The sequence below is a fragment of the Lepisosteus platostomus genome, chromosome 3 (assembly GCF_059453375.1).
Source record: "Lepisosteus platostomus isolate fLepPlt1 chromosome 3, fLepPlt1.hap1, whole genome shotgun sequence".
In the NCBI taxonomy this organism is placed as follows: domain Eukaryota; kingdom Metazoa; phylum Chordata; class Actinopteri; order Semionotiformes; family Lepisosteidae; genus Lepisosteus; species Lepisosteus platostomus.
This window is the reverse complement of record NC_142613.1, coordinates 25,461,050-25,488,443: the sequence shown is the minus strand read 5'-3', so window position 1 is coordinate 25,488,443 and position 27,394 is coordinate 25,461,050. Positions and strand designations below refer to the sequence as shown.

At 36.9% G+C, this 27,394-nt stretch overlaps 1 protein-coding gene across 11 annotated transcripts in view; it reads left to right on the top strand.

The window, feature by feature from the left end:
* Positions 1-27,394, top strand: part of crim1 (cysteine rich transmembrane BMP regulator 1 (chordin-like)) — a 632,333-nt gene that overhangs the window by 179,344 nt on the left and 425,595 nt on the right. For 10 of the 11 annotated variants that reach the window (XM_088625109.1, XM_088625112.1, XM_088625114.1 and 7 more), the window contains exon 3: positions 19,155-19,397. The exons of the other annotated variant lie outside the window; for it this stretch is intronic. In XM_088625109.1, the coding sequence (XP_088481235.1) occupies positions 19,155-19,397 (243 nt within the window). The remainder of the gene's footprint in view (positions 1-19,154; positions 19,398-27,394) is intronic. 11 annotated transcript variants of the gene reach the window in all.

The window sequence follows — 27,394 nt, the reverse complement described above, 5'->3', positions numbered from 1 at the left end:
AATTCTAAAAGTATGCTTGTTGACTCCGGTATCACGTTAGTTAAAGACTTCGAAGCTTACAATGTTTAGGGAGAAATGGAATACTGGTGTGTATTTTTTTCTTTAAAGTACCGAGACCAGCCATATACTGTATGTTTATGTTCCAAAATTAATATCGTTTATGGCCTTCACACGCGTTACAGTATGCTCCTCTTCTTTTTATGCTCAGCTACTAAGATTTCCCTTCAGTGGTAAAATTAGATATGAATATTCAATACTTAAACGGGCACAGTTAAGACATTAAATATACATATACATACTGTATACAGTACAGTTTGCATACGGTAATATGTTTATGTTACGCGATTAAAAAATAAATAAATAAAAATGAAAAGTCAAGCACCAGCTGGATTCGAACACAAAACCTGCCAGTTGGTAGTCACGCACCTAGACCAGTAGGCTACAAGACAGCTCGCGTGAACAGGCAGGCGAAACAGCCCTACACAGCCCTGTCGCAGCACACGAATTCTTTAGATACGCGATTCCATATTATATTAGCAGAAAAGCTTAAAACTACCACTTTTTCACACGCTATTTCACATGCTAGTTAAATACTTCGATGCTTAAAATCGTTAGGGAGAAATGGAATACCGGTGTGTATTTTTCCTTTAAAGTGCCGATTCCTGGAATCTGACACCCCTCTGAAGTGGTTCCATAAAATCTGGTATACGGAAAAGAAAGCGTTGATAAATACAAGTGTCTTTTAATACACTCTTTGCTGTGCTCTTGAGGATCCTTGTGATATTTTAAGCTCTAGTTGAATGATAGGTGTCACATTTTAAATCATTTTCGTAGTTAGAAATTATGAAACGCCCTGTTAAAAGCAAGGAAGTTTTTATGCCCGTTGAAGTAAAACAAAATGCCTGACAAAGTATGGCTTGGACAGATTCCAAGTGCTTGTACAAATGTGCTAAAGAAATTATACTTTGAGTATACAGCTTGTCCAAAGTCATCCATTATTAATACTATTAGTAATATCTTCAGTAAAGGCTTTGATGCATAAATATTTCTGATAAAGGTAGGTTGTGTACTTTTGTCCAACCGAGCAATCTTGCTTTCATAAAATATACCAACATTTTAATGACTGATGATTAACATGCTGTAATACACAGTTCAAAATTAAAGGCTCAAATGCTGTACATGAGAGGTTAAGCTCCCCCTGGCGGTTTTAAAAGGCGACGCTGGATAGTTAGTCACGTGACACACGTGAACTGCGTGATACCCCGGTGGGCGTGTCACGGTATGCCGCGAAATACCTCACCCATTTTGAATGGCTGCATCTGTAGTTATAGTGGACATAAAAACAAGAGTTCGCTGGCATTATATCCTAGAAGACACAGACCGGCGCCAGACCGGTAAAATGCCTGATGAACTAGGGATTGGACAGTTTCCAAGTGCTTGTACAATCGATGGAAATGTTCAAATAAATGTGCAAAAGAAATAAACAAAATAATCATTTATTTCTTTATCATATTGGCTAGCTAATGTCCTCTCTTTGCTAGTTAGTGGCTGTGTTTCTGCGTTGGGTAGCAACGGGTGACTGTTCTCAGGCGGAAGATGTAAACAGCTTAATTTTCGTGTTAAATAATTTTTAAAAATTAAAATTCATTCTATACAGCAATCACATATCTGGGTACCGTTTTATAAAACTTTCATGCTTAAAATGTTTAGGGAGAAATGGAAGACTGGTGTGTATTTTTTCTTTAAACTATCAAGACCAGCCATACACAGTACAGTTTATGTACATACAGTAATGCTTATGTTCCTAAATTAATATCGTTTATGACCTTCAGATGCGTTATGCTCCTCTTCTTTTTATGCTTAGCTACTAAAATTTCCCTTTAGTGGTAAAATTCCATATAAATATTCAAAACTAAGCGGATTAAAATGTGCACAGTAAAGACATTAAATGATTAAATCTTTTCACTACCAACCAATGCACCATGAGTGCCCCTGTCGGTAATTTTGGCCAGTCAATCACTTACCGCGGTGCCCTCCGGTGCCCTGCGGGTAGGTTACTGTACCACGGGTTTTTACCGCTCATTTTGAATGGCTGCATCTGTAATCGTTTCATGTTTGCACATAAGACCTCTGTAAATGCAAACACGTAGATAATGCCAGTTTTTCAAAGAACCTAGATATACAGTATGTTCACTTCTGTTCTGTGAAAATAAAAATATTTTCCAAGATTGCCGCGGTCTGCATGTTTTGGACTGCATGGGACTCTTGTTTCTCAGATGTGTTATGAACTGTGTAAACTTTGTACATAGTGCCCCTTTAAAAAAAAAGTCCTGAAGTCCTGGTTCCTTTTCATGTTGGCAAATGTGCTATGCATTAAAAAGAGCAACAATGGTCCTTGTTGCAGGCTTCTACTGCTTGAGTTTCTGCCAAAAGGCAGGTTGTAGCAGGATGGAGGTGTGATCAAATTTGCCGAAAGGAGTTCGTGGACAGCTTTGTAGCCATCCCAGAAGGGAGTGTAAACATTGTCCAGCGTGTTTGTTCCATGCATCGGGCAAAAGATATGCTGATAGGGTTTGGCATGATTTTCTTCAGGTTCGTAACATTGAAGTCCCCCATTGTGATAAATGCGCTCGGGGTATGAGTTCTCATGTCTACCTAGGTGTTCGTATAGTTCCTCCAGTGCTTTTGTGGGGACAGAATATACACTACCGTGAGGACTACCAGTGTAAACTCACTTGGTAGACAGAAGAGGCGATATTTAATTTTGTCAGGTGTTCAAGATGTGGGGTGCATTACAATGAAATAGTCTCCACGTCTGTGCACCAGGCGTTATTAACCATGAAAAATACCCCTCGGCCCCTGACCTTCCCTGAGTCCATTGTCCTGTCCTGACAGTGCACGGAAAAACCTCCCAGTAGGATATGTCTGGGGTAGATGGGTCAAGCTAGTTTCAGTCAACACTAGTACTGTACGTTGCAGTTCTTAGTGTCCCATTTGAAAACAAGCCTTGCTCTCAGTTCTTTTAGCTTGTTGTCAAGTGATTGAACATAAGCAAGGAGGATGCTCAGAAGTGGAGGGCGATTCCAGCATTTTCTCAGTCTAACCACGACACCTGCCCACTTACATCTTTTCCTGCGCTGCCGCCACTTTCCTCCGGGAACACGTACAGGACTCCATAGTCCAGGTAATCCATCATCATATTCGTTGCAGACTTCGTTGAGCCGATAGTCGATCTTATGTCCCTTAGTGTTTGTCTGTCATAGCTGATCATCGAATAAGTATTATGTACAGTTAACAGTATAAAAGACAGCATAAAGTATAGAAAAAAACAAAAACGGAAGGTAGCTCACGGGATGGCAGCCATCTTTAGATGTCGTGCTGAGTTAAACTTTACCTGACCATCATGTTCTTAAGAATGAATGTACATTCACAAAAAAAACTAAACTATATTTTTTAAATATCCGCTGAGTAATCTTCTCTGTGAAACAGCCCAAATTGTATTTTTAACATTTATTTAACATACTGTGATATATAAAATTAACAAAAATGTCAATACAATATACAAATTTAAATTTTATTATGGGACAAAGATTTTACCCACAGGCCGTTGGCTGGGATTTGAACACATTTTTAAGTATTTTACAAAGGCTTTACAAAGTAGTGAAGTCCTGCTACAGATTATTTGAAAACAAAAAAGTTGTTTTGTGTTACAATATGGTGTAATGAAGTACAGATGCAGCCATTCAAAGTACGCGGCACAGACACGTACCACAGGTAATTGGCTAAATCCTGGCGCATCATGCCGCACGATGACGCACAATACGGGATTGGTTGACCAACAGGGGCACTCGTGGTGTGTTGGTTGGTTGTAGAAAGATTTAAATGTCTTTACTGTGCCCGTTTTAGTTTTGAATATTTATATGGAATTTTACCACTGAAGGGAAATCTTAGTAGCTGAGCATAAAAAGAATAGGAGCATAACGCGTGTGAAGGCCATAGACGATATTAATTTTGAACATAAACATACAGTATTACAGTATATGGCTGGTCTCGGTACTTTAAAGAAAAAATACACACCAGTATTCCATTTCTCCCTAAACATTTTAAGCATTGAAGTATTTAACTAACATGTGAAATAGCGTGTAAGAAAGTGGTAGTTTTAAGCATTTCTGCTAATATAATATGGAATTGCGTATCTAAAGAAATTAATAACGATATGATTGTACTGCGACAGGGCTGTGTAGGGCTGTTTCGCCTCTCTCCTCAACCGACTTCCTTAGTAGCCCACTGGTCTACGTGCCTGATTACCAACCCACAGGTTGTGTGTTCAAATCCAGCTGGTGCTGTGACTTTTCTTTTAACAAACATTTCTTCGAAAAAATAGAATAGCAATATTATGGACAATCAATTGACTTTTATATTTCTATGTCTTCGGTGTCGCATCTTACCAATGCAGCTGATCTTTTGCTGCCTGGGTGGGTCAACTATCACAAAGCTTTAGAGAACCTAACATTTCTATTAGCAACAAATTGTAAATTTTTATAGAGAAATGGAGGCTGTACAGTATGCGTTACAATATAAACATTTATATTGATTTAAATCGCGTTTTGATTTGAATCGCAAACGCGTGTTTAATTATATGTGTTTTTTTAATCATAATCAGACAAATGCAACATAAATTGATACAGTATCTTTGTCTTCTAAGTATCTTAATAAACTTTCAGCATAGCTTTCTCCCCGTTTAGATTTATTTTTCTTGGGATTTTGGGAACAAACGTGGAAGGATTAGATTGTAATCGTTTTTAGTTTTTAAATACGATTTAGAAAAGTGTAATCTATACTAAAAAGATGTTCACCACCTGCTATACAGATACATATTGTAATACTTTTGGGTTTGGATAGGACTGACACAAGAACTCAGACTTGCGGAGTTAAAGCAAGTTAAAGCCTTTATTTTTCTGCTACGTCACCACCTGCTACCCCGGCTGTCCCACGCCCCCGCCCGCCAACAGCGTGAGCCAACACACCGCTGCGCGCCCGAGAGAGAGAGAAAAGAGAGAGAGAGTAAGACCGAGGGGTGCAGAAGCAGAGAACTATTTACAAGGAAAACAAATACCTGCCCAGACTGTACGCCCGCTTCACTGTGGGACAGCTGCACTGGTCGGCGGCCTTCCTAAACCCCGCCCTGACCACTTTCACTCCTGTCCTGCTCTTCCCCGCACACCCCAGCCGGGCTCTCTTCGGCCTCTGCCCGGGGCAAATGTATATTTAGATATTTACACCGGGCGTGGCACCGAGGGAGCGTCTGCATTTATAACTTCGTTTTTTAAATTAGTTAAGCAATATGAAGCATCTCCTTTTACTTTTAAGTCCCTTAAATACATTGAGCACAGCTTTCTCACCACTTAGATTACTTTTTGATACCATCCTTACACAAAGCAGAAACTTCTTGTATTTTCCGATGACATACAGTACAAGTGGAAAGATTACAGATTTTAATCGTCTTTAATTTTGTTACTTATAAGTTTTAGGAACGTTTCATCTATACAAACACCACAAAACTATTCTCGATTGTGTTTCTGAATGTTATGTTACACCTACCATAGTTCACTGTTTTAAATACATCGAATTAAGAAAGTTAGGTGTAGCACATTAGATCTTTTTTTCTGAACAAGGGAAAATCTGATCATGTTTCTCTATAACAAAGTGGTATCTCAAAGCAATACAGTAGATGTAAACCATAGATTACAAAGTAAATACCCAGACAAACACAAACGCGTTTTTAATAAAATGCTTTTATTCATTCAGCAGAGAGAGAGAGGCATCCAGCAGAGAGACACACACACACAGGTTTTCATTGACAAAAAGTAATGGTTTTTTTTTACATTCCTCTTGTCTAACAGGAATGTTTTATTTGTGGACAGACTGTCCACAAACGTGAGACTGTTTTTCTCAGACTCACATTCCCGAATGTCCCCCGCCCCGGTCAACAATCCTAGGAAGAACACGAAGCAGCCTGTAAATAAAATTGTTACAATTTTGTTCGGTCAGTTCTTCCTTCCAGAATTTATAGATCGCATCAATCAGTTCCTGCTTTGTGACGGGCTTAGTCTTTCAGTGAATGCCAAACCATCTCTATCGGATTTAAGTTCGGCTGGAGTTTTCACCAAGTTCACTCCTTCTGCTACAAGCCTCACCCTTGCTGCTTTGTGTTTCGGATCATTGTCTTGAAAGAGACGGTGCCTTGATCCAAAGTGCTCCCTGATATATGGGGCGGCATGCTGTGTGACCACGACTTCCTCGAAGAATTCACGGTCCATAATTCCTTCGAAAATAAGAAGTGGTCCCGGGCCTCTTCTAGATATACCCCCCCAGACGTGAACCTTCAGTGGATGTTTGGGCTTTGGCTTGTCCCCTTTTTGCAAAATCTCCCCCTTTTGCAAAATAACATTGTTAAAAACTAGTCCAGTGCCACTGTTGTTTTGTCGGTGAAAAGTACATCCTGAAATGCCTCCCCCTGTTCAATCCATTGGAGTGCTTGTTTGAGTCTTTCCTCTTTGTTTTTTAGCCTTATCATGGGGCATGTGTTGGTTTTTCTGTATCTCCATCCAAGCCTCCTGCGCACTCTGCTTATCGATGTCTGACTAACGGTAACACCGAGGTCAGCCCATAGCCGTCTTTGGACTTGCATCGCCGGTAGCTCATCATTTTCATCAGCCACTTTGTCGATAGCTCGCACAATAGGACTTGAAAAAAAAGAGATCAACAGTTAGTTTTAAAAATAATGTGTGTAGTTGTATTTACATGCAAGAAAAGTATTTTTAGAAAGTTATTTACCTTTGAATCGTCCTCGGTTTAGATTCTCTTTGCCTCCTCTCCCCTTTATAATGTCGTTTCACTGTGCTTTCAGAAACGAAGATGTCCATCGAAGCCAAATGCTGTACAATGTCCCGTGTTGACTTCCCATTTCTTTTCATCTTCATTGTTTGGTGTGAGAGAGTCTTCATGATTTTGGCCATAGTCCGTCTCCTTACCAAAGCGATACAGTGGTGCAGCTTGAATTCTGTACCTATATACTGTATAGTATGGTACAGATAAAACTTACACCATACCGATGAGCTAATACCAGGGAAAGACACTCCTATTTTATTTAAAACACAAAACACCAGGAAATGTGTCTGATGCATTAGCAAGTTAAAACAACTGCGTCGAAAACCTGGGCGTAACAGCAGTCCCTTTTTCTGATCACTCGCTTTCTGGATACACGTCTCACCTGTCCTGTTTTTTGTTTTCCTATTTTGCTGATTATGCCTGCTGCGATCCACACCTACCCTCACACCTAAAGAAGACTATTTTAAGTTTCTTGGCGCGGTTCATTGTGCAATTAACCCTTGTATGTGCTGTCCTTAAGGTGATATAACATAAAGGTGATATGTAAAATAATGTTTTTTATTATTGTTATAGAGAAACATGATCAGATTTTCCCCGGTTCAGAAAAATAGATCTAAAGTATACTAGATTGTCACTAGTATACTTTTAATACAGTCTTTGCTGTGCTCTTGAGGATCGTTGTGATATTTCGAGCTCTGGTTGAATGATAAGTGTCGCAGTTTAAATACTTTTCGTAGTTGGAAATTATGAAACACTCTGTTAAAAGCAAGGGAGTTTTTGTGTCCGTTACAGTAAAAGAAAATGCCTGACAGAGTAGGGCTTGGACAGATTCCAAGTGCATTTTTGCAATTTAAGTTGCATTGTGCATTGTGCTGCTGTAATTCAGTTTAAAATAATTTGAATAGTCGAAATAATTAGAAGTCTAAACAGTATCAGCTTTATTTATGGGTTGGAATTAAAAAAAGTCAAAAACCGCACTCAAAATGCAATTAAGAGCTTTCTGGCAAGAGGAGACACCCGAATTAATAATGTAACATTCCACTGTTTGTGCATGAACAAGGTTATACTGCTATTTCCTTAGATATGTGATTAAAAAAAAATTAAAAACATTTTGAATCCCTGGCGGAACACATTCCATAAGAATCAGCGCTTTTATATATCGCCTTTAAAGGTGGCTTCTCAAAACGCTTTACAGGATAAAAACAACAATAACAGCAACAACAATATTGTATTTCATTGCACTTTGAAAACCAAGTAATAACTTAACTATATGTGCAAACGTTTTATGATATGTCGCTGTTGTGAATGTCTGTGGAGTGTATCTTATTTGCCTGTCTGTCCTGGCTGTGCTCTCTCGCTCGCCCTCCCCCTCTCTCACCCTCAATTCAATTCAATTCAAGGTGCTTTATTAGCATGACAGACGGGTACAATCAGTGTTGGGTATTTACTTTGCTTTGAGATTCCACTTTTAAAGGTGATATATAAAATCAAGGCTTTAACTTGCTTTAACTCCGCAAGTCTGAGTTCTCGTGTCTTTCCTATCCGAACCCGAAAGTATACAATATATATATATATCTTTATAGCAGGTGGTGTACAACTTTTTAGCATAGATTACACTTTTCTAAAATGTATTTAAGAAATAAAAACGATTACAATCTAATCTTTCCACGTTTGATCCCAAGATCCCAAGAAAAATAAATCTAAACGGGGAGAAAGTTATGCTCAAAGTTTATTAATATACTTAGAAGACAAAGAAATCAATTTATGTTGCATTTGTCTGATTGTGAATCAAAAAAACACATATATTTAAACACGCGTTTACGATTTAAATCAAAACGCGATTTAAATCAATATAAATGTTTATGTTGTAATGCATAGGTGACTATTCATTGTTATTAAAATGACAAATTCGATCATGTTGTGATATTTAGAAATATACATTTGTTTGGTGCGAGTGAGGTTTTATTTAATCTCTGACCAAGGGAAACCTGTCATTTTTTCAAAGAAATGTTTGTTAAAAAAAGTCGTGGCTCCAGTGAGATTCGATTACAGACCATGTGACATGGGTGTCAGGAACCTAACCCACAGCGCCACTGGTAAGGTCACATGCAGAGTGCTGAAAAAGCACTACAGAAACATTATCAACAGAAAATGTACAGCGTGTACTATTCTTGTGTTGCGGTACATGGATATAATTATATCATTATTAATTTCTTTAGATACGTGATTCCATATTATATTCCCTTTTAATCAAATTCTAAAAGAATGCTTGTTGACTCCGGTATCACGTTAGTTAAAGACTTTGATGCTTAAAATGTTTAGGGAGAAATGGAATACTGGTGTGTATTTTTTCTTTAAAGTACCAAAACCAGCCATATACTGTATATTTATGTTCCAAAATTAATATTGTTTATGGCCTTCACATGCGTTACAGTATGCTCCTATTCTTTTTATGCTCAGCTACTAAGATTTCCCTTCCGTGGTAAAATTCCATATAAATATTCAATACTACAACGGGCACAGTGAAGACATTTACTGTAAATCTTTCTACGACAGACTAACGGACCACGAGTGCCGCTGTCGGTCAACCAATCACATACCGCGGTATTTTGTGTCATCGTGCGTCACAATGCGCAACGCCATAGCCAATTACCTCCGGTACGTGTCTGTACCGCGCACTTTTAATGGCTGCATCTGTACGATATTTGTGATTTAAAGAAATTAACACAAGCAGCTTTTGGGGATTTAAGTGTTGGCTGAGTTATTGCAGGATAAAAGACTAGAGATGTTGGTTAGAAAAAGATAATTTTGGGAAAGTTGAGGAATACACTGATAACAAGAACACTTCCTAATGGGGTTAGGCATACTTTTGATGAAGAAGTTCAGGTGGGAGTTTTCCGAACTCATACATCAGAAAGACCACCGAAACCAAACTTATCCTGCAGCTAGGATCACACATTCCCCCTTCTCTTAACGACAGACTACTCTCTTTTAAATTTTCTCCATTCATTGGAAGTTTCATTTCACACCTCCCTACACCTATTCTGACTTCACACCTCTTGATTGGCCTCTCTTTCTGTCCCCTGCTCCTGCCTCTCACTCCTCCTCCCTCCCAGCCTTTGTTCTCCCGCTACATTACCTTTGCCTACTGCCTTGTCTCTCTCACACCTGAAGATGGCTCCACGGCCGAAACGTTGTGTTTTCCCTTTTCTGTTTTTCAGCATGGAATAAACCTATTACTTGTTCCTTTTGATGAAGATATGAAGTTAACAGACTGTATGTTTACATAGATACTGAAATGAGGATTGTATTTTAGATTTTGTGTAGTTGCTAGCATTGAACTGTGTGTTGGATGCACATGAATTGAAGGAATAGGCAAACATAGCTGACACTGATCCACAGAGCCAGCATATTAAGATGTTTATAATTAGTGGCAATTTGTTTAAATAACTAGGTATGGATACTGATGTGCAAGAGAGGTGGAAAGGCTGTTTCCTTAAGCCAGCACTATCAAATATTTTATTCTCAGTGAGATGCTGCCATTTCATAGTGGGTTTCTAACACTGTGTGCGCAGCCTAAGAGGGGGGGTCTGCTCTCAGTGACAGCTGACAATCCTCCATACACTCAAGTGAAAAATTAATAATGCCAATGTAAACGTCGTATTTACAATTTGTTGATAATAGAAATGTTAAGTTCTCTAAATCTTTGTGATAGTTTACCCAGGCAGCAAAAGATCAGCTACACTGGGAAGATGCGACACCAAAGATATGATTAATAACCTTTTAAATCTGAAGGGAGATCTAAAGGAATCCCCCCACACACACACACGATAGAAGCAGGAAGCAGAAGCAGGGACTGTTGTCAGAAGGAAAGAAGGCGACTATTCATTGTTATTAAAAATGACTTAAATTCGATCATCTTTTGATATTTAGAAATATAAAAAGTCAATATTTATATGGAATATATATGGAATTTTACCACTAAAGGGAAATTTTAGTAGCTGAGCATAAAAAGAAGAGGAGCATAACACATCTGAAGGTCATAAACGATATTAATTTAGGAACATAAACATTACTGTGTGTACATAAACTGTACTGTGTATGGCTGGTCTTGATAGTTTAAAGAAAAAATACACACCAGTCTTCCGTTTCTCCCTAAACATTTTAAGCATGAAAGTTTTATGAAACGGTACCCAGATATGTGATTGCTGTATAGAATGAATTTTAATTTTTAAAAATTATTTAACACGAAAATTAAGCTGTTTACATCTTCCACCTGAGAACAGTCACCCGTTGCTACCCAACGCAGAAACACAGCCACTAACTAGCAAAGAGAGGACATTAGCTAGCCAATATGATAAAGAAATAAATGATTATTTCGTTTATTTCTTTTGCACATTTATTTGAACATTTCCATCGATTGTACAAGCACTTGGAAACTGTCCAATCCCTAGTTCATCAGGCATTTTCTTTTACGCTGCGGGCATTCTCCTGATCTGTGTCTTCTAGGATATAATGCCAGCGAACTCTTGTTTTTATCTCCACTATAACAGACAATCTCCTTTGCTTTTAACCGAGCGTTTAATAATTTCCTAAAATGAAAATGATTTACTTTATTTCCCTCACGGGATCAATAAAAGTATCTATCATCTGTCTAAACTATGGGACAGAATTCTGGGGTCTCCCCATACCAGAGATTATGGTAGGGCTTCAGAATGGTGATTGGCTGACACCATCTGACACCCCTCTGATTGGAGAAAAAAGACGTGCTGGTTTGCTATACATACAGTACTGTACCAGGAAGAGGAATTCTTTCTGTTCGAAACGTGTATTTTAAAAGTTTAAGAAGTAAAAACCTTACAGCGTACACAGATTTAGTCATCTTTGTCTTATGCATAATAATGTTCACCGCTCTGTCTAGCAAATTAATAATAAACTTTATTTTATATAGTGTTTTAAACGAATAAGTAATTAGATTGCTCATAAACCTAATCACTTGCTTTTTCTTTTTATTTAGGCTCAGATTTCAACTATAGATCGTATTATTAATAACCATAATAACAACCAACCAACAAAAACAACCATATAAACATAACACCAACCAAAAACATAGATCACCACCACAATACAAAATCAAATATATCAAACCATTATACACTCGCAACTTCCTTCAATTATCATAATCCCGCCCCTTATGCAAAACCAAACCCTCCTCCCATCCCAGTTTATCCTCTTTATCATAAACAAAATCCACCTCAATTTTCAACATAAAGCATAACACAAAATCAATACCTTAACACTCCATACTCAACAAGGATAATTCACAAACAGCCAGAACATGTAACTCCACATTCCCAAACAGACCTCATTTCCATAGCCCCGCCCCCTATGCAAAACCAACATCCCTCCTCTGTTCTCTCTCTCCCCTGGCGTTTGTAATCGTTATTTTCAAATAAATGTTTGCAAAGTCATGTATTTTAAAAATCTTAAGATTTTTATATTTATGTCTTTATTTAGTGGTTTCATTAGTGACAAAGGCTAAACTTTCTTGGAAAAATGTCTTTTATGTTTTATGTGTTTTATGTGTCTTTTATGTTTTTGTTTTCTATTAATTCATTCAGGACTAAAATATGTTCATTGTCGTCTAATGAAAGAAGGGTTCTTTTCACCGTAGTTGGGTTGAAATTAGAAGCTTGCCAGGCCCGGATTGTTACACCACCGCATTAGCATGTTAAAGCGATTTCATTGAGGAGCCTAGCCTTTAACTAGTAAGTACTGTACTTATTGGGTTTTTGAGGGGGGGGTGGTGTCTTTCTTTGGAAATCTCGCCTGCTTCTACTTTGAAAATACTTGTGAAACCGGTTTAATTAGTCACAGCCAGCACTCCCGCAGAGAGTCGGGTTGTACTTGCAGTGTATACAGTAGATGGGAAAGCCAGAGCCGACCTCTACGCCGCCCACGTGTTATGCTCTTCGTTAATGTCTAAGCCGGAACACATCATTATATCTCATTTTGTATTTCTTAAAAAAAAAATAGTTTGCCCAGCCTAACAATAGTATTATTAAGCGCTGTAAAGCGCTTTGAGGAGCCACCTTTAAAGGCGCCATATACAATAAAGTTCATTATTATTACTATTGTTAATTTGCTGGACAGAGAGGTGAACATTATTACACAGAAGACAAAGATAGCGATTTACGTTGCATTGTGCATTGTGCTGCTGTAATACAGTTTTAAATAATTAATAGTCTAAACAGTATCAGCTTTATTTATGGGTTTTAAATAAAAGCGATTTAAACGCGATTTAAATCAATATAAATGTTAATATTGTAACGCCTAGGTGACTATTCATTGTTATTAAAATGACTTAAATGTAATCATGTTGTGATATTTAGAAATATAAATTTGTTTGGTGCGAGTGAGGTTTTAATTAATCTCTGACTAAGGAAACGTTTAATTTTTTCAAAGAAATGTTTGTTAAAAAAAACCAGTAGGATTTGATCACAGACCATGTGATATGGGAGTCAGGAACCTAACCCACAGCGCCACCGGCAAAGTCACGTGCAGAGTGCTGAAAAAGCACTACAGAAACATTATCAACAGACAATGTACAGCGTGTACTATTCTTGTGTTGCGGTACATGAATATAATTATATCATTATTAATTTCTTTAGATACGCGATTCCATATTATACAGAAATGTAGAGAACCAGGCTCAGAACACACAGCTTCATTAGCGAATACATATGCAGGACAACTAGATAAGACGTTTTACAGAGGATGGATTTTTAGAAACATCCCATCAGTGACATCACTGAAGTCAACTCCTAGGTACTGTAACTGTCGTGTGGATAGTTTCACAAGAATCAGACAAAGGTTTAAGCATCGCTTGTTCTAGATAAAACTGCAAAAAAAAACAACAACCCATAATGTACTTCTTTGTGGCTCTGTTTGCCCAAATCATATATTCACAACGTGAAATCTAGAAAATAATACGTAACCAAAATCCACAATATGGAAACAGAACCTGTGTAATTGTTGATAGATGATGTACTCGTAACATTTTTACAAGACGAACTACAACATTTAAAAAATGACTTGTATGTACTTGATATCTCTAATCAATCCACTGCGACATTGTTAAAAGCAGAGTCCCAGCACAAAACGAAACTAAAACGCATACCGTTTCGCGCTTCTTATTAGTTGCTCAAAAGTAATTTGACCGTATGAAATGCATAATATAAACCTAGAAACATATACGTGAGCAGTATTTACGCACTGTAGTATCGGTGTTAAGACATACCTCTCAAATACTGTAATCAAGTTAAAAATATCTCAAGACCGATTCTGGTCATAATGAAACCATGTTTCGTGTATGTTTTCTTTAAAGTACCGAGACCAGCCATATACTGTATGTTTATGTTCCAAAATTAATATCGTTTATGGCCTTCACACGCGTTGCAGTATGCTCCTATTCTTTTTATGCTCAGCTACTAAGATTTCCCTTCAGTGGTAAAATTAGATATGAATATTCAATACTTAAACGGGCACAGTTAAGACATTAAATATACATATACATACTGTATACAGTACAGTTTTCATACGGTAATATGTTTATGTTCCTAAACCAATCTCTTTTATGAGCATGTGAAAGGCATGGTGAATCAATTCTCAAAAATTACTGTACTTTGCATGATTGGAAACAAATGCGTGATTGCGAAATGCTGTGGTGTTACTTTTACAAAGACGGTCAATGAAAAAAAGAACGTGGACAAAGGCAATACTTTGTTTACAGCTTGTCCAAGGTCATTCATTATTAATACTATTAGTAATATCTTCGTTAAAGACTTTGATGGCAACAGCTCAAACATGAGAGGTTGAGCTTTACTAGCTCCACACTGCGGAAATTCCGGATACTATTATTTTAATTGCGGTATTATAGGAGAATTTACGGTAACACGCGGTAGACCGCGTAAAGCGCACCGTAAAATAATGCGGTATCGCCCGTGCATTTTGAATGGCTGCATCTGTACAGTAATGTAAAGTGTACTGTAATACAGTAACATGTAATACAGTAATACAGTAACATGTTTATGTTCCTAAATCAATATATTTTCTAAGCATGTGAAAGGCATGGTGAATCAGAGATTCTCAAAAATTACTGTACTAAGCATGATTGGAAACAAATGCGTGATTGGATCAACAAAATGCTGGGGTGTTACTTTTACAAAGATGGTCAATGAAAAAAAGAATGTGGACCAGGGCAATACTTTGAGTTTATAGCTTGTCCAAGGTCATTCATTATAAATACCATTAGTAATATCTTCGGTAAAGACTTTGATGGCGACAGCTCAAACATGAGAGGTTGAGCTTTATTAGCTCCACCTTGCAGAAATTCTGGATACTATTATTTTACTTGCAGTACCACGTGGTATCATGTGGCACTATGCGAGAATTTACAGTATTAATACGGTAACTTGCGGTAGACTGCGTCAAGTGCACCGCAAAATAATGCAGTATCGCTGGCTTGTTTTGAGTGGCTGCATCTGTACAGTGCCTTGCGAAAGTATTCGGCCCCCTTGAACTTTTCAACCTTTTGCCACATTTCAGGCTTCAAACATAAAGATATACATTTTTTATTTTATGTGAAGAATCACCAACAAGTGGGACACAATTGTGAAGTGGAACGAAATCTATTGGATTTTTGAAACTTTTTTAACTAATAAAAAAATGAAAAGTGGGGCGTGCAAAATTATTCGGCCCCTTTACTTTCAGTGCAGCAAACTCACTCCAGAAGTTCAGCGAGGATCTCTGAATGATCCATTGTTGTCCTAAATGACTGATGGTGATAAATAGAATCCACCTGTGTGTAATCAAGTCTCTGTATAAATGCACCTGCTCTGTGATAGTCTCAAGGTTCTGTTGAAAGCGCAGAGAGCATCATGAAGACCAAGGAACACACCAGGCAGGTCCGTAATACTGTTGTGGAGAAGTTTAAAGCCGGATTTGGATACAAAAAGATTTCCCAAGCTTCAAACATCCCAAGGAGCACTGTGCAAGCGATCATCTTGAAATGGAAGGAGTATCAGACCACTGCAAATCTACCAAGACCTGGCCGTCCCTCTAAACTTTCAGCTCAGACAAGGAGAAGACTGATCAGAGATGCAGCCAAGAGGCCCATGATCACTCTGGATGAACTGCAGAGAACTACAGCTGAGGTTGGAGAGTCTGTCCATAGGACAACAATCAGTCTTACGCTGCACAAATCTGGCCTTTATGGAAGAGTGGCAAGAAGAAAGCCATTTCTCAAAGATATCCATAAAAAGTCTCGTCTAAAGTTTGCCACAAGCCACCTGGGAGACACCCCAAACATGTGGAAGAAGGTGCTCTGGTCAGATGAAACCAAAATCGAACTTTTTGGCCACAATGCAAAACGATATGTTTGGCGTAAAAGCAACACAGCTCATCACCCTCAACACACCATCCCCACTGTCAAACATGGTGGTGGCAGCATCATGGTTTGGGCCTGCTTTTCTTCAGCAGGGACAGGGAAGATGGTTAAAATTGAGGGGAAGATGGATGCAGCCAAATACAGGACCATTCTGGATGAAAACCTGTTGGAGTCTGCAAAAGACCTGAAACTGGGACGGAGATTTATCTTCCAACAAGACAATGATCCCAAACATACAGCAAAATCTACAAAGGAATGGTTCACAAATAAACGTATCCAGGTGTTTGAATGGCCAAGTCAAAGTCCAGACCTGAATCCAATCGAGAATCTGTGGAAAGAGCTGAAAACTGCTGTTCACAAACGCTCTCCATCCAACCTCACTGAGCTCGAGCTGTTTTGCAAGGAAGAATGGGCAAGTATTTCAGTCTCTCGATGTGCAAAACTGATAGAGACATACCCCAAGCGACTTGCAGCTGTAATCGCAGCAAAAGGTGGCTCTACAAAGTATTAACGCAAGGGGGCCGAATAATTTTGCACGCCCCACTTTTCATTTTTTTATTAGTTAAAAAAGTTTCAAAAATCCAATAGATTTCGTTCCACTTCACAATTGTGTCCCACTTGTTGGTGATTCTTCACATAAAATAAAAAATTTATATCTTTATGTTTGAAGCCTGAAATGTGGCAAAAGGTTGAAAAGTTCAAGGGGGCCGAATACTTTCGCAAGGCACTGTATGTTATTTGCGTTATGGCTTAATATGGTTCGAGCATTCTGAATGGCTGGGTCTGTAATTATTGGCTTAATTAGAGCTAGTTCCCCAGCTCTTTGCAGCTGCTGACTTAAAAGAGACCTATAAAACTTGCAGGATACATAAAAATATGACATTTAAAAAAATGCAAATGATATTTTATGTTATGTTTTTTGTTATATAAAAATGTTGTTCCCACAGGGCTGGGCATTGGCCATGATTAGAACCCAGGTATTTAGAGTGACTGGCAAGAATTCTTCCATTGAATCACTAATGCCTCACACTGCTGAGGTTTCAGTACACGCACACAAGTCATTCTTTGAATCATTTAAAACTACTGACCTCTTTTTTTGTTTTTGTTTTTTTCTTTACTTGGTACTTTTCGATGTGTATTTATTTGATTTACATAAAATAGTACAAGTTTTTTTTAGATAGGAAATTGCCTTTTTAACCTTTTGAGATGCATGGTTTGAATGATAGATTGAAACTTTTAATGTTCTTTGAATTTACTAGTTATTTAAAACGGATGCAATGTGAAACTGCTTAAATTGTCTTCCGTTTAAAAAAAAATATTGACAGAGCTATGACACATTTTGACATGCTAGCAAAAATCTTTTTATGAAAATGTAATTGTTAGCTAATGTAGTTCAGGTGGGTAGCTGCATCAGCATGCGTAGGCTGCAAAGGAACAAGTAATAGGTTTATTCCATGCTGAAAAGAGAAGAAAGAAAAGGTTTCGGCTGTGAAGCCTTCTTAGGGTGTAAGCCTTCTTCTGGATGTTATCCTCTCATCCAGTAATTCTGTCTCCAGACTGTGTTAGTAACAGTCAAATTACTTTTAGTCATTGGACCTGATGTGAGCGTGTGGTATGTTTGAGTCTTGTTTTAGTCATGTGATTATTGGAAACATAAGTCTTGGCAAAACATCTCAAAGAAACAGAAACTATCTGGCGACGTCAGGGTTTGAAGCAGTCTTTATTAACTTTACACAAGTTTAATTTATTTTGTTAATTTGTCCCAATTCTTTTGCTTTTGTGTGAACACAAACACATTTTAAATCTTATATGGTTTAATATGCTAATAGGCCCACCCTGGTTCTGGAGTGCCATAATCCAGTAGGTCTAGTGGTCATTCTTAAATCTTCAACTTATGAAGACTTTGGACCTGTGAGTTTTGATCAATTTAGTAGATTAATTAATTGCTTATTAATTGCTTAAAAGAAATCAGAAATAGTCAGGAACTTTGGTTTTTGAGAGCTACAGAGTTTTAAGATTTTAATTTCAAATTATCTCTAAACTACTTAAATGAAGAAATCATCTCCTTAACTGGTCAAAATATATTTTTTTACATATTTGCAAAGAGGCTGACTGATACGGCCTGCTGGTTTGTGGAAAACTGGGTCCAGGATTGAATGCCCCTGCCCTAGTATTACTGTACATGCAATCTGGTTAGTACATTCCACTTCTCAGTTATTTTTTTAAATAAATAGAAGAACAGTACGTATCTTAAAGCCAATGTGCACATTGATAAGACCCCTGATAATGTGCTAGCTTCTTGTTCTATTTTTAACTTTAAAAAAATATATTTTGGCTTCCCCTGTCAGGCATAACATACCATGCTGGGACACAAAAAAGCAAAAATATTTGGATTACTTAATTCAGGGTTTCCTTTATTTTTTGCGGTATCTGGTATTTTTTGCCTAAATAATTTCAAAATGTGGAATATACTGTGTGTTAGCAAAATGAGAGGTAAACTGTGTGCATGATTAAAAAATAATCAGTGTGTGCAGAGATTCTGTGTAATGGTTACAGTGCATTTATAATGTAGTGATGTTACTTTATATAAATATACTTTATATTATCCTCAACAACCTACCACAACCATCAAACAGAATGCACTTGAGATCCACAATGAACCACTGTGCAGTCAATTATTAAATAAAAGCTTCTGTCCTTTAATTACAGATATTGTATAAAGTATGTTTTCTCTTAACCCTAGATATGTAGATGCTATAATGTTTTTAAAAATTTGTAAGAGCTGGCACTTTTACCTCTTAATGCATTTTTCCAGATGAGAAGCCAGATTGCTCCAAGGCACGCTGTGAGGTACAGTTCTCTCCACGCTGCTCTGAGGACTCCATTCTGATTGAAGGTTATGCCCCACCTGGGGAGTGCTGTCCCCTACCTAGTCGCTGTGTCTGTAACCCTGCTGGCTGTCTGAGAAAAGTGTGTCAGCCTGGCTACCTCAACATCCTTGTGTCCAAGGCATCTGGTAAACCTGGAGAGTGCTGCGATCTTTATGAATGCAAGCCAGGTGAGTTTCCTTGCTGCTGCTACACAAATTTAAAGAGCACTGTCAAATTCAACTGCAGGACTAAAATCTATGGAAGCCCGTTTCTGCCAGGGGGTAAAAAAAAAATGCGCTATGGTATCTCGCAATTGCGACTTTGTATCTCAAAATTCTGACTTTATATCTCACAATTGCGACTTTATATCTCAAAATTCTGACTTTATATCTTACAATTGTGACTTTATTTCTCACAATTGCGACTTTATATCTCACAATTGCGACTTTATATCTCACAATTGCGACTTTATATCTCACAATTGCGACTTTATATCTCAGAATTGAGACTTCATATCTCAGAATTGCGACTTAAAAACTCAGAATTATGACTTCATATCTCAGAATTCCGACTTTATACCCCACATTTGTGACTTCGAAATGCCCACATAAGGGGAGGGCGCTTCTGTCACCACACTGCAACCAGATCATACAACCTGTATGTCGGCCGTTCCGTTACACTATATTCATAAATCATACAGGATCATAGGATCTATAGGCCTGAAGAATTGTCGTGTACAGTGCCCTGATAAAAATCAAATTAAATCAAATTAATTACACTAGTTTCTACAGAAATAGACACTTCACATACAGAGGAATTATAAAAGCTGAAACTTATACTTTTTACATATTTACATTGTATGTCTTGCCTTTTGATTCTTTAAATTTCTAATAGAATTTAAGTGAAAAAGAAATGTACTTTAAAAGCATTAATAGAGGGAGCAGTATTAGACCATTTACTTTTGTAGATGAAGTATTTCTCCAACATTATTAACAGATTGACAATAAGAACATATCCTTTATCCAAATCAGATCTAAATATAAACATATAAAATATCAAAATCTTTAAATTTAACATTTACCTTTAAATGTTTAACAATGTTTTGGAAATCTATCCAAAACAATTTTAATACAATTCCTTTTTTACTTTAGCTCAGCTGGCAAGACCTGGGTTTGAGCCAATGCAGTGAGGCATGAACTTGGGTGGGAGCAGCGAGGGAACAAGCCCTAGAGCCCGAATCTGTTACAATAACAAAAAGACAAACAATGAAATGTGGGCATTTCGAAGTCACAAATGTATGATATAAAGTTTTAATTCTGAGATTTTAAGTCGTAATTCTGAGTTTTAAAATCGGAATTCTGAGTTTTTAAGTTGCAATTTTGAGTTTCTAAGTCGCAATTCTGAGATATAAAGTCTCAATTGCGAGATATAAAGTCGGAATTCTGAGATACAAAGTCGCAATAGTACCATAGTGCCTTGTTTTACTCCCTGGCGGAAATGGGCTTCCATAAAAAGCAGTCTAAAAGGTCAATAATTTTTATTTATATGTTAGCTATTGCTCTGTTTTACAGTTATTACTGACAACAGTCCTTAAAATAAACATAAAAATGTCAGAAGTTTGTGTGTCTGAGCATATGATGTAATAATCAAATAAGTGTAAGTGTAAATTAGAACGTAAACTGCAAGAGCTTGTGTAACAGCCTTGAGGTGAAATAACGCATTGAGAAATAAGATAGCTCAGCTTTTGGTACAATGGAGGTAGCATAGTACCATAGGAGGTACATCATTATCACATCAATTTCAATAGCCAATTATCTAATTCAGGGTCACTATGGGTCAGAGTCTGTCCCTAGAGGCATTGGGCACAACGCAATATACACCCTGAACAGGATGCCAGTCCATCAGAGGACACAAAAAGACTCAAACATACCACACGCTCACATCAGGTCCAATTTTACAGAAGCCAATTAATCTACTGGTATATTGTTGGACTGTGCAAGGGAAATAGAGCAAGAAGAGTAAACCCACATGATCCCATTGAAAACATGCAAACTCCACACAGCCCCCAACATTTAAACATAGGGTCCCAGAGCTGTAAGGCAGCAATGCTGATCACTGTGCTCCCCATATATACAGATGCAGCCATTCAAAATGTACTGTACAACCCCATACAGCGCAAAATTATCCACAGTTCACCACGATGTACTGTGGTACGTGATTTGGCTGGCCAAATTGACTGACAGAGTCATGCGTGGTGCATTGGTTGTTAGTGAAATGATTTAATCATTTAATCTCTTTACTGTGCATGTTTTAATCCGCTTAGTATTGAATATTTATATGGAATTTTACAACTAAAGGGAAATTTTAGTAGCTGAGCATAAAAAGAAGAGGAGCATAAAGCATCTGAATGTCATAAACGATATTAATTTAGGAACATAAACACATTATGTAAACTGTATATGGCTGGTATTGGCCGTTTAAATAAAAAATACACACCAGTATTCCAGTTTCTTCCTAAACATTTTAAGCATTAAAGTCTTTCATTCGGTTACATACTGTGGTTATTTTGGAAAAGTTTTTACGTGCTCCTTCTAACTATATTAAGTTTACATACTTTGTGAAAAGTTATAATGTTTTAACCTTTTCTGCGAATACTTATGCTCATTATCGCAGTAAAAAATTGATACTTTTGATTAATAGGGATTAATCAATTAATATTAATAGTATTGATTAATAGGGAATATAATATGGAATCGCATATCTAAAGAAATTGTAGATTCTTTGTACACGTGCTGTAGCAAAAAATTATCACCGTAGTACACTTTCTTTGGATATGTGTGCTTCAGTTTCACTCCTTTCCACGTAATTACATCTGTGACGTGATGGCTTTAAATATTATGGACATTATACTGACATTTTTGATATTTCTAAATATCACAACATGTTCGAAGCTAAGTTATTTATTTATAAAACGAATAATTTCAAACTACTACTGTACTGCCACTACAGTATAGCTCACGGGAAATACATTTGTCCTGCATCAAAGTTTAACTCGTTCAGAGCACCCTACATTACAAACTCCAAGCGCTTCATTTTAAGCTGAAGACCCTCACACCCGAAGGAAGCTTCACAGCCGAAACGTTGTGTTTTCTCTCTTCTATTTTCAGCATAGAATAAACCTATTACTTGTTCCTTAGCAATTACAACATTGCATGCTACTGAAAATTCCTTGCCATCCCCCAGAATTATTCTGTTCTATTCTATTCTACAGATGCAGCCATTCAAAATGCGTGGGCGATACCGCATTATTTTCCGGTACGCTGTACGCAGTCTACCGCGAGTTACCGGTAAATACCGCTAGCAAAATAATAGCATCCGGAATTTCCTCAAGGTGGAGCTAATAAAGCTCAACCTCTCATGTTTGAGCTGTCGCCATCAAAGTCTTTAACGAAGATATTACTAATAGTATTAATAATGAATGACCTTGGACAAGCTGTAAGTCTAAACTCAAAGTATTGCCCTGGTCCACATTCCTTTTTTCATTGACCGTCTTTGTAAAAGTAACACCACAGCATTTCGCAATCACGCATTTTTTTCCAATCATGCAAAGTACAGTAATTTTTGAGAATCGATTCACCATGCCTTTCACATGCAAATAAAAGAAAATGATTTAAGAACATAAACATATTACCGTATGCAAACTGTACTGTATACAGTATGTATATGTATATTTAATTTCTTAACTGTGGCTGTTTAAGTATTGAATATTCATATGGAATTTTACCACAGAAGGGAAATCTTAGTAGCTGAGCATAAAAAGAATAGGAGCATACTGCAACGCGTGTGAAGGCCATAAACAATATTAATTTTGGAACATAAACATACATTATATGGCTGGTCTCGATACTTTAAAGAAAACATACCCGAAACATGGTTTCATTATGACCAGAATCGGTCTTGAGATATTTTTAACTTGATTTACAGTATTTGAGAGGTATGTCTTGACACCGATACTACGTAAATACTGCTCACGTATATGTTTCTAGGTTTATATTATGCATTTCATGCGGTCAAATTACTTTTGAGCAACTGATAAGAAGTGCGAAACGGTATGCCCAGGGCGTTCTAGTTTTCGTTTTGTTTTAATGTAGTGCAGTGGATTGATTAGAGATATCAAGTACATACAAGTCATTTTTTAAATGTTGTAGTTCGTCTTGTAAAAATGTTACGAGTACATCATCTGTCAGCAATTACACAGGTTCTGTTTCCATATTGCGGATTTTGGTTACGTAATATTATTTTCTAATTTCACGTTGTGAATATATGATTTGGGCAAACAGAGCCGCAAAGAAGTACATTATGGGTTGTTGTTTTTTTTTTGCAGTTTTATCTAGAACAAGCGATGCTTAAACCTTTGTCTGATTCTTGTGAAACTATCCACACGACAGTTACAGTACCTAGGAGTTGACTTCAGTGATATCACTGATGGGATGTTTCTAAAAATCCATCCTCTGTAAAACGTCTTCTCTAGTTGTCCTGCATATGTATTCGCTAATGAAGCTGTGTGTTCTGAGCCTGGATCTCTACATTTCTGTATGAACCAGCTTAGAGGGCTAAAGACAGCTTGTGTTTAAATTGAGTGTAAGGTAATTTATGTTTCTAAAGTCATGGTCAGCATTTATTATTGTACTGTGCTGTAAACTTGTTCTGTGCCTAGTTACATTATTTGATAGCTTTATCAAATCTGTACATTGTCTGTCGATAATGTTTCTGTAGTGCTTTTTCAGCCCTCAACATGTGACCGCGCTGGTGGCGCTGTGTGTTAGGTTCCTGACTTCCATGTCACACGGTCTGTGATTGAATCCCATGGAACTATGACTTTATTTTTTAACAAACATTTCTGTGAAAAAATAAAATGTTTCCCTTGGTCAGAGTTTAAATAAAACCTCACTCGCACCAAACAAATTTATATTTCTAAATATCACAACATGATCGAATTTAAGTCTTTTAAATAACAATGAATAGTCACCTATGCGTTACAAAATAAACATTTATATTGATTTGAATCGCGTTTTGATTTAAATCGTAAACGCGTGTTTAAATATATGTGTTTAAAGGCGATATACTGTATAAAAGCGCTGATTCTTATGGAATGTGTTCCGCCGGGGATTCAAAAAATTTATTTTTTTTAATCGCGTATCTAAGGAAAATTGCAGTATAACTTTGTTCATGCACAAACAGTGGCATGTTACATTATAATTTGGGTGTCTCCTCTTGCCAGAAAGCTCTAAACTGCATTTTGAGTGCGGTTTTTGACTTTTTCTAAATTGCAACCCATAAATAAAGCTGATACAGTTTAGACTTATTGTATTTTAAACTGTATTACAGCAGCACATTGGACAATGCAACGTAAATTGCAAAAATGCACTTGGAATCTGTCCAAGCCCTACTACGAAAATTATTTAAACTGCGACACTTATCATACATGTTTAAATATACTTTATTTTATATAGCGTTTTAAGCGAATAGATAATTAGATCGCTCATAAACCTAATCGCTTTTTCTACATAAACACAGCGTGATTGCTCTCTGAAAATGCTTTTTCTTTATATTTAGGCTCAGATTTCAACTATAGATCGTATTATTATAAACTTTCTTGGAAAAATGTATTTTATGTAAACCATGTTTGCTATTAATTCATTTAGGGCTAGAATACGTTCATTGTCTTCCAATCGAGTCGAGTTGACATTGGAAGCTTGCCACGCCCGGACTGTTACACCAACGCATTAGCATGTTAAAGCGATTTAATTGAGGAGCCTAGCTTTCTTAACTAGTAAGTACTGTACTTCCTACCTTGAAAATACCTGTGAAACCGGTTTAATTTGTCACAGCCAGTACTCCCGCAGAGAGGGGGGTTGTACTCGTTAATGTCCGATGACATACAAGTGGAAAGATTACAGATTTTAATCGTCTTTTTTCTGAACCAGGGAAAATCTGATCATGTTTCTCTATAACAATAATAAAAAACTTTATTTTACATTATTTTACATATCCCGCTTACACATCGCACGACTTTAATAAATCACTTGATTTTTGGAATAATTCCAAATAGCACAATGATCCACTGACATCCCTGAAGTCTGTTTAGTCCATAATCTTCCAAATACAATCACTAAGCAATTATAAGAATTATACCATCCTATTTCTTTGTGAAAACTAAACCTATTTTTATAAGGCTTTTACTCAAAAGATTTCCAAACACACAGAGCACAACAACAATTTTAATGAAATCAAATGTGTACTGTACGTGTAAAACTGAAGCTGACCTAACAACCATCCCCTTTTCTGCAGAGCGTGTTTAATTGTACTGTTTCAGCACATCAGTTTTGCAGAAAAGGGGATGGTTGTCAGCTTCAGTTTTACACGTACAGTACACATTTGATTTCACTAAAATTATGAGGTACCCTGTATCTGCAGGACTCAAGAGGCTCTCAGTCATGTCACTTTGCAGTTGATGTCTCCTAGAGGATCCTAGATTCTTATTGTAAATAAAAGGAACAGCATACAGTGGGACTTTTTAAAAAGCGGGGAACAAATTTCAACATCCGACTGCACCGAGCACACAAATATTGGTTCTAGGCTCCTGAATCACCTTTGGTCCCTGGATCATTGCTTTTAACCATTTACACTTTGCCCTTATTATGGCTATATCCTCCTAAACATTGGAGAAATAACTCTAGATGTTCAATTAAAACAGAAATGCTTCAAATCACTTGAGATACAACAAAAAAGTGGTGTATTATAAAGTGTGTTAAAAATGTAGCTAGTTTGTTTTCATACCTTAGATTATAATAAAACCTCACCATTTAACACCTACAGGTGTTTTCTTGAAGTCTGCTAGCTTCAAAGTTTATGGTTTGGCTTTTGTGTATAATGATAGTGAACTGCATTGGAAAACTTAAAATATCTCGCATTAAATTGGCTACAAATGCAAGAATTCAACCAGATATTCTTACTTGTAAAATGTCTACTGTTGCATTGCAGTTAGTTAATGTAGTTAGTCCATAGTCAGCAATCTAAACTTTATTGTTAAGCTTTAATGATTGATGTTGTCCCAGTAACCTTTAGAAATACTATAGTACTTCACAAATGCTTTGTGTGTTTGGAAATCTTTTGAGTAAAAGCCTTATAAAAATTTAGTTTTCACAGGACATCACAAAGAAATAGGATGGTATAATTCTTATAATTGCTTAGTGATTGTATTTGGAAGATTATGGACTAAACAGACTTCAGGGATGCCAGTGGATCATTGTGCTATTTGGAATTATTCGAAAAATCAAGTGACCTCTTTGCTGTAGTATCTTTAGTATTATTTATTTAGTATAAATAAAGAATAGATTTATTAAAGTCGTGCGATGTGTAAGCGGGATATGTAAAATAATGTAAAATAAAGTTTTTTATTATTGTAATAGAGAAACATGATCAGATTTTCCCTGGTTCAGAAAAAAGACGATTAAAATCTGTAATCTTTCCACTTGTATGTCATCGGACATTAACGAGTACAACCCCCTCTCTGCCGGAGTGCTGGCTGTGATGAATCAAACCGGTTTCACAGGTATTTTCAAAGTACGAAGTATAGTGTTAACTGGTAGCTAGGCTCCTCAATGAAATCGCTTTAACATGCTAATGCGTTGGTGTAACAGTCAGGGCGTGGCAAGCTTCCAATGTCAACTCGACTCGATTGGAAGACAATGAACGTATTTTAGCCCTAAATGAATTAATAGCAAACATGGTTTATATAAAATACATTTTTCCAAGAAGGTTTATAATAATACGATCTATAGTTGAAATCTGAGCCTAAATATAAAGGAAAAGCATTTTCAGAGAGCAATCACGCTGTGTTTATGTAGAAAAAGCGATTAGGTTTATGAGCAATCTAATTACCTATTCGCTTAAAACGCAATATAAAATAAAGTTTATTTAAAGATGAATGATAAGTGTCGCAGTTTAAATAATTTTCGTAGGAGGGCTTTGACAGATTCCAAGTGCATTTTTGCAATTTATGTTGCATTGTCCAATGTGCTGTTGTAATACAGTTTAGAATACAGTAATCTAAACTGTATCAGCTTTATTTATGGGTTGCAATTTAGAAAAAGTCAAAAACCGCACTCAAAATGCAATTTAG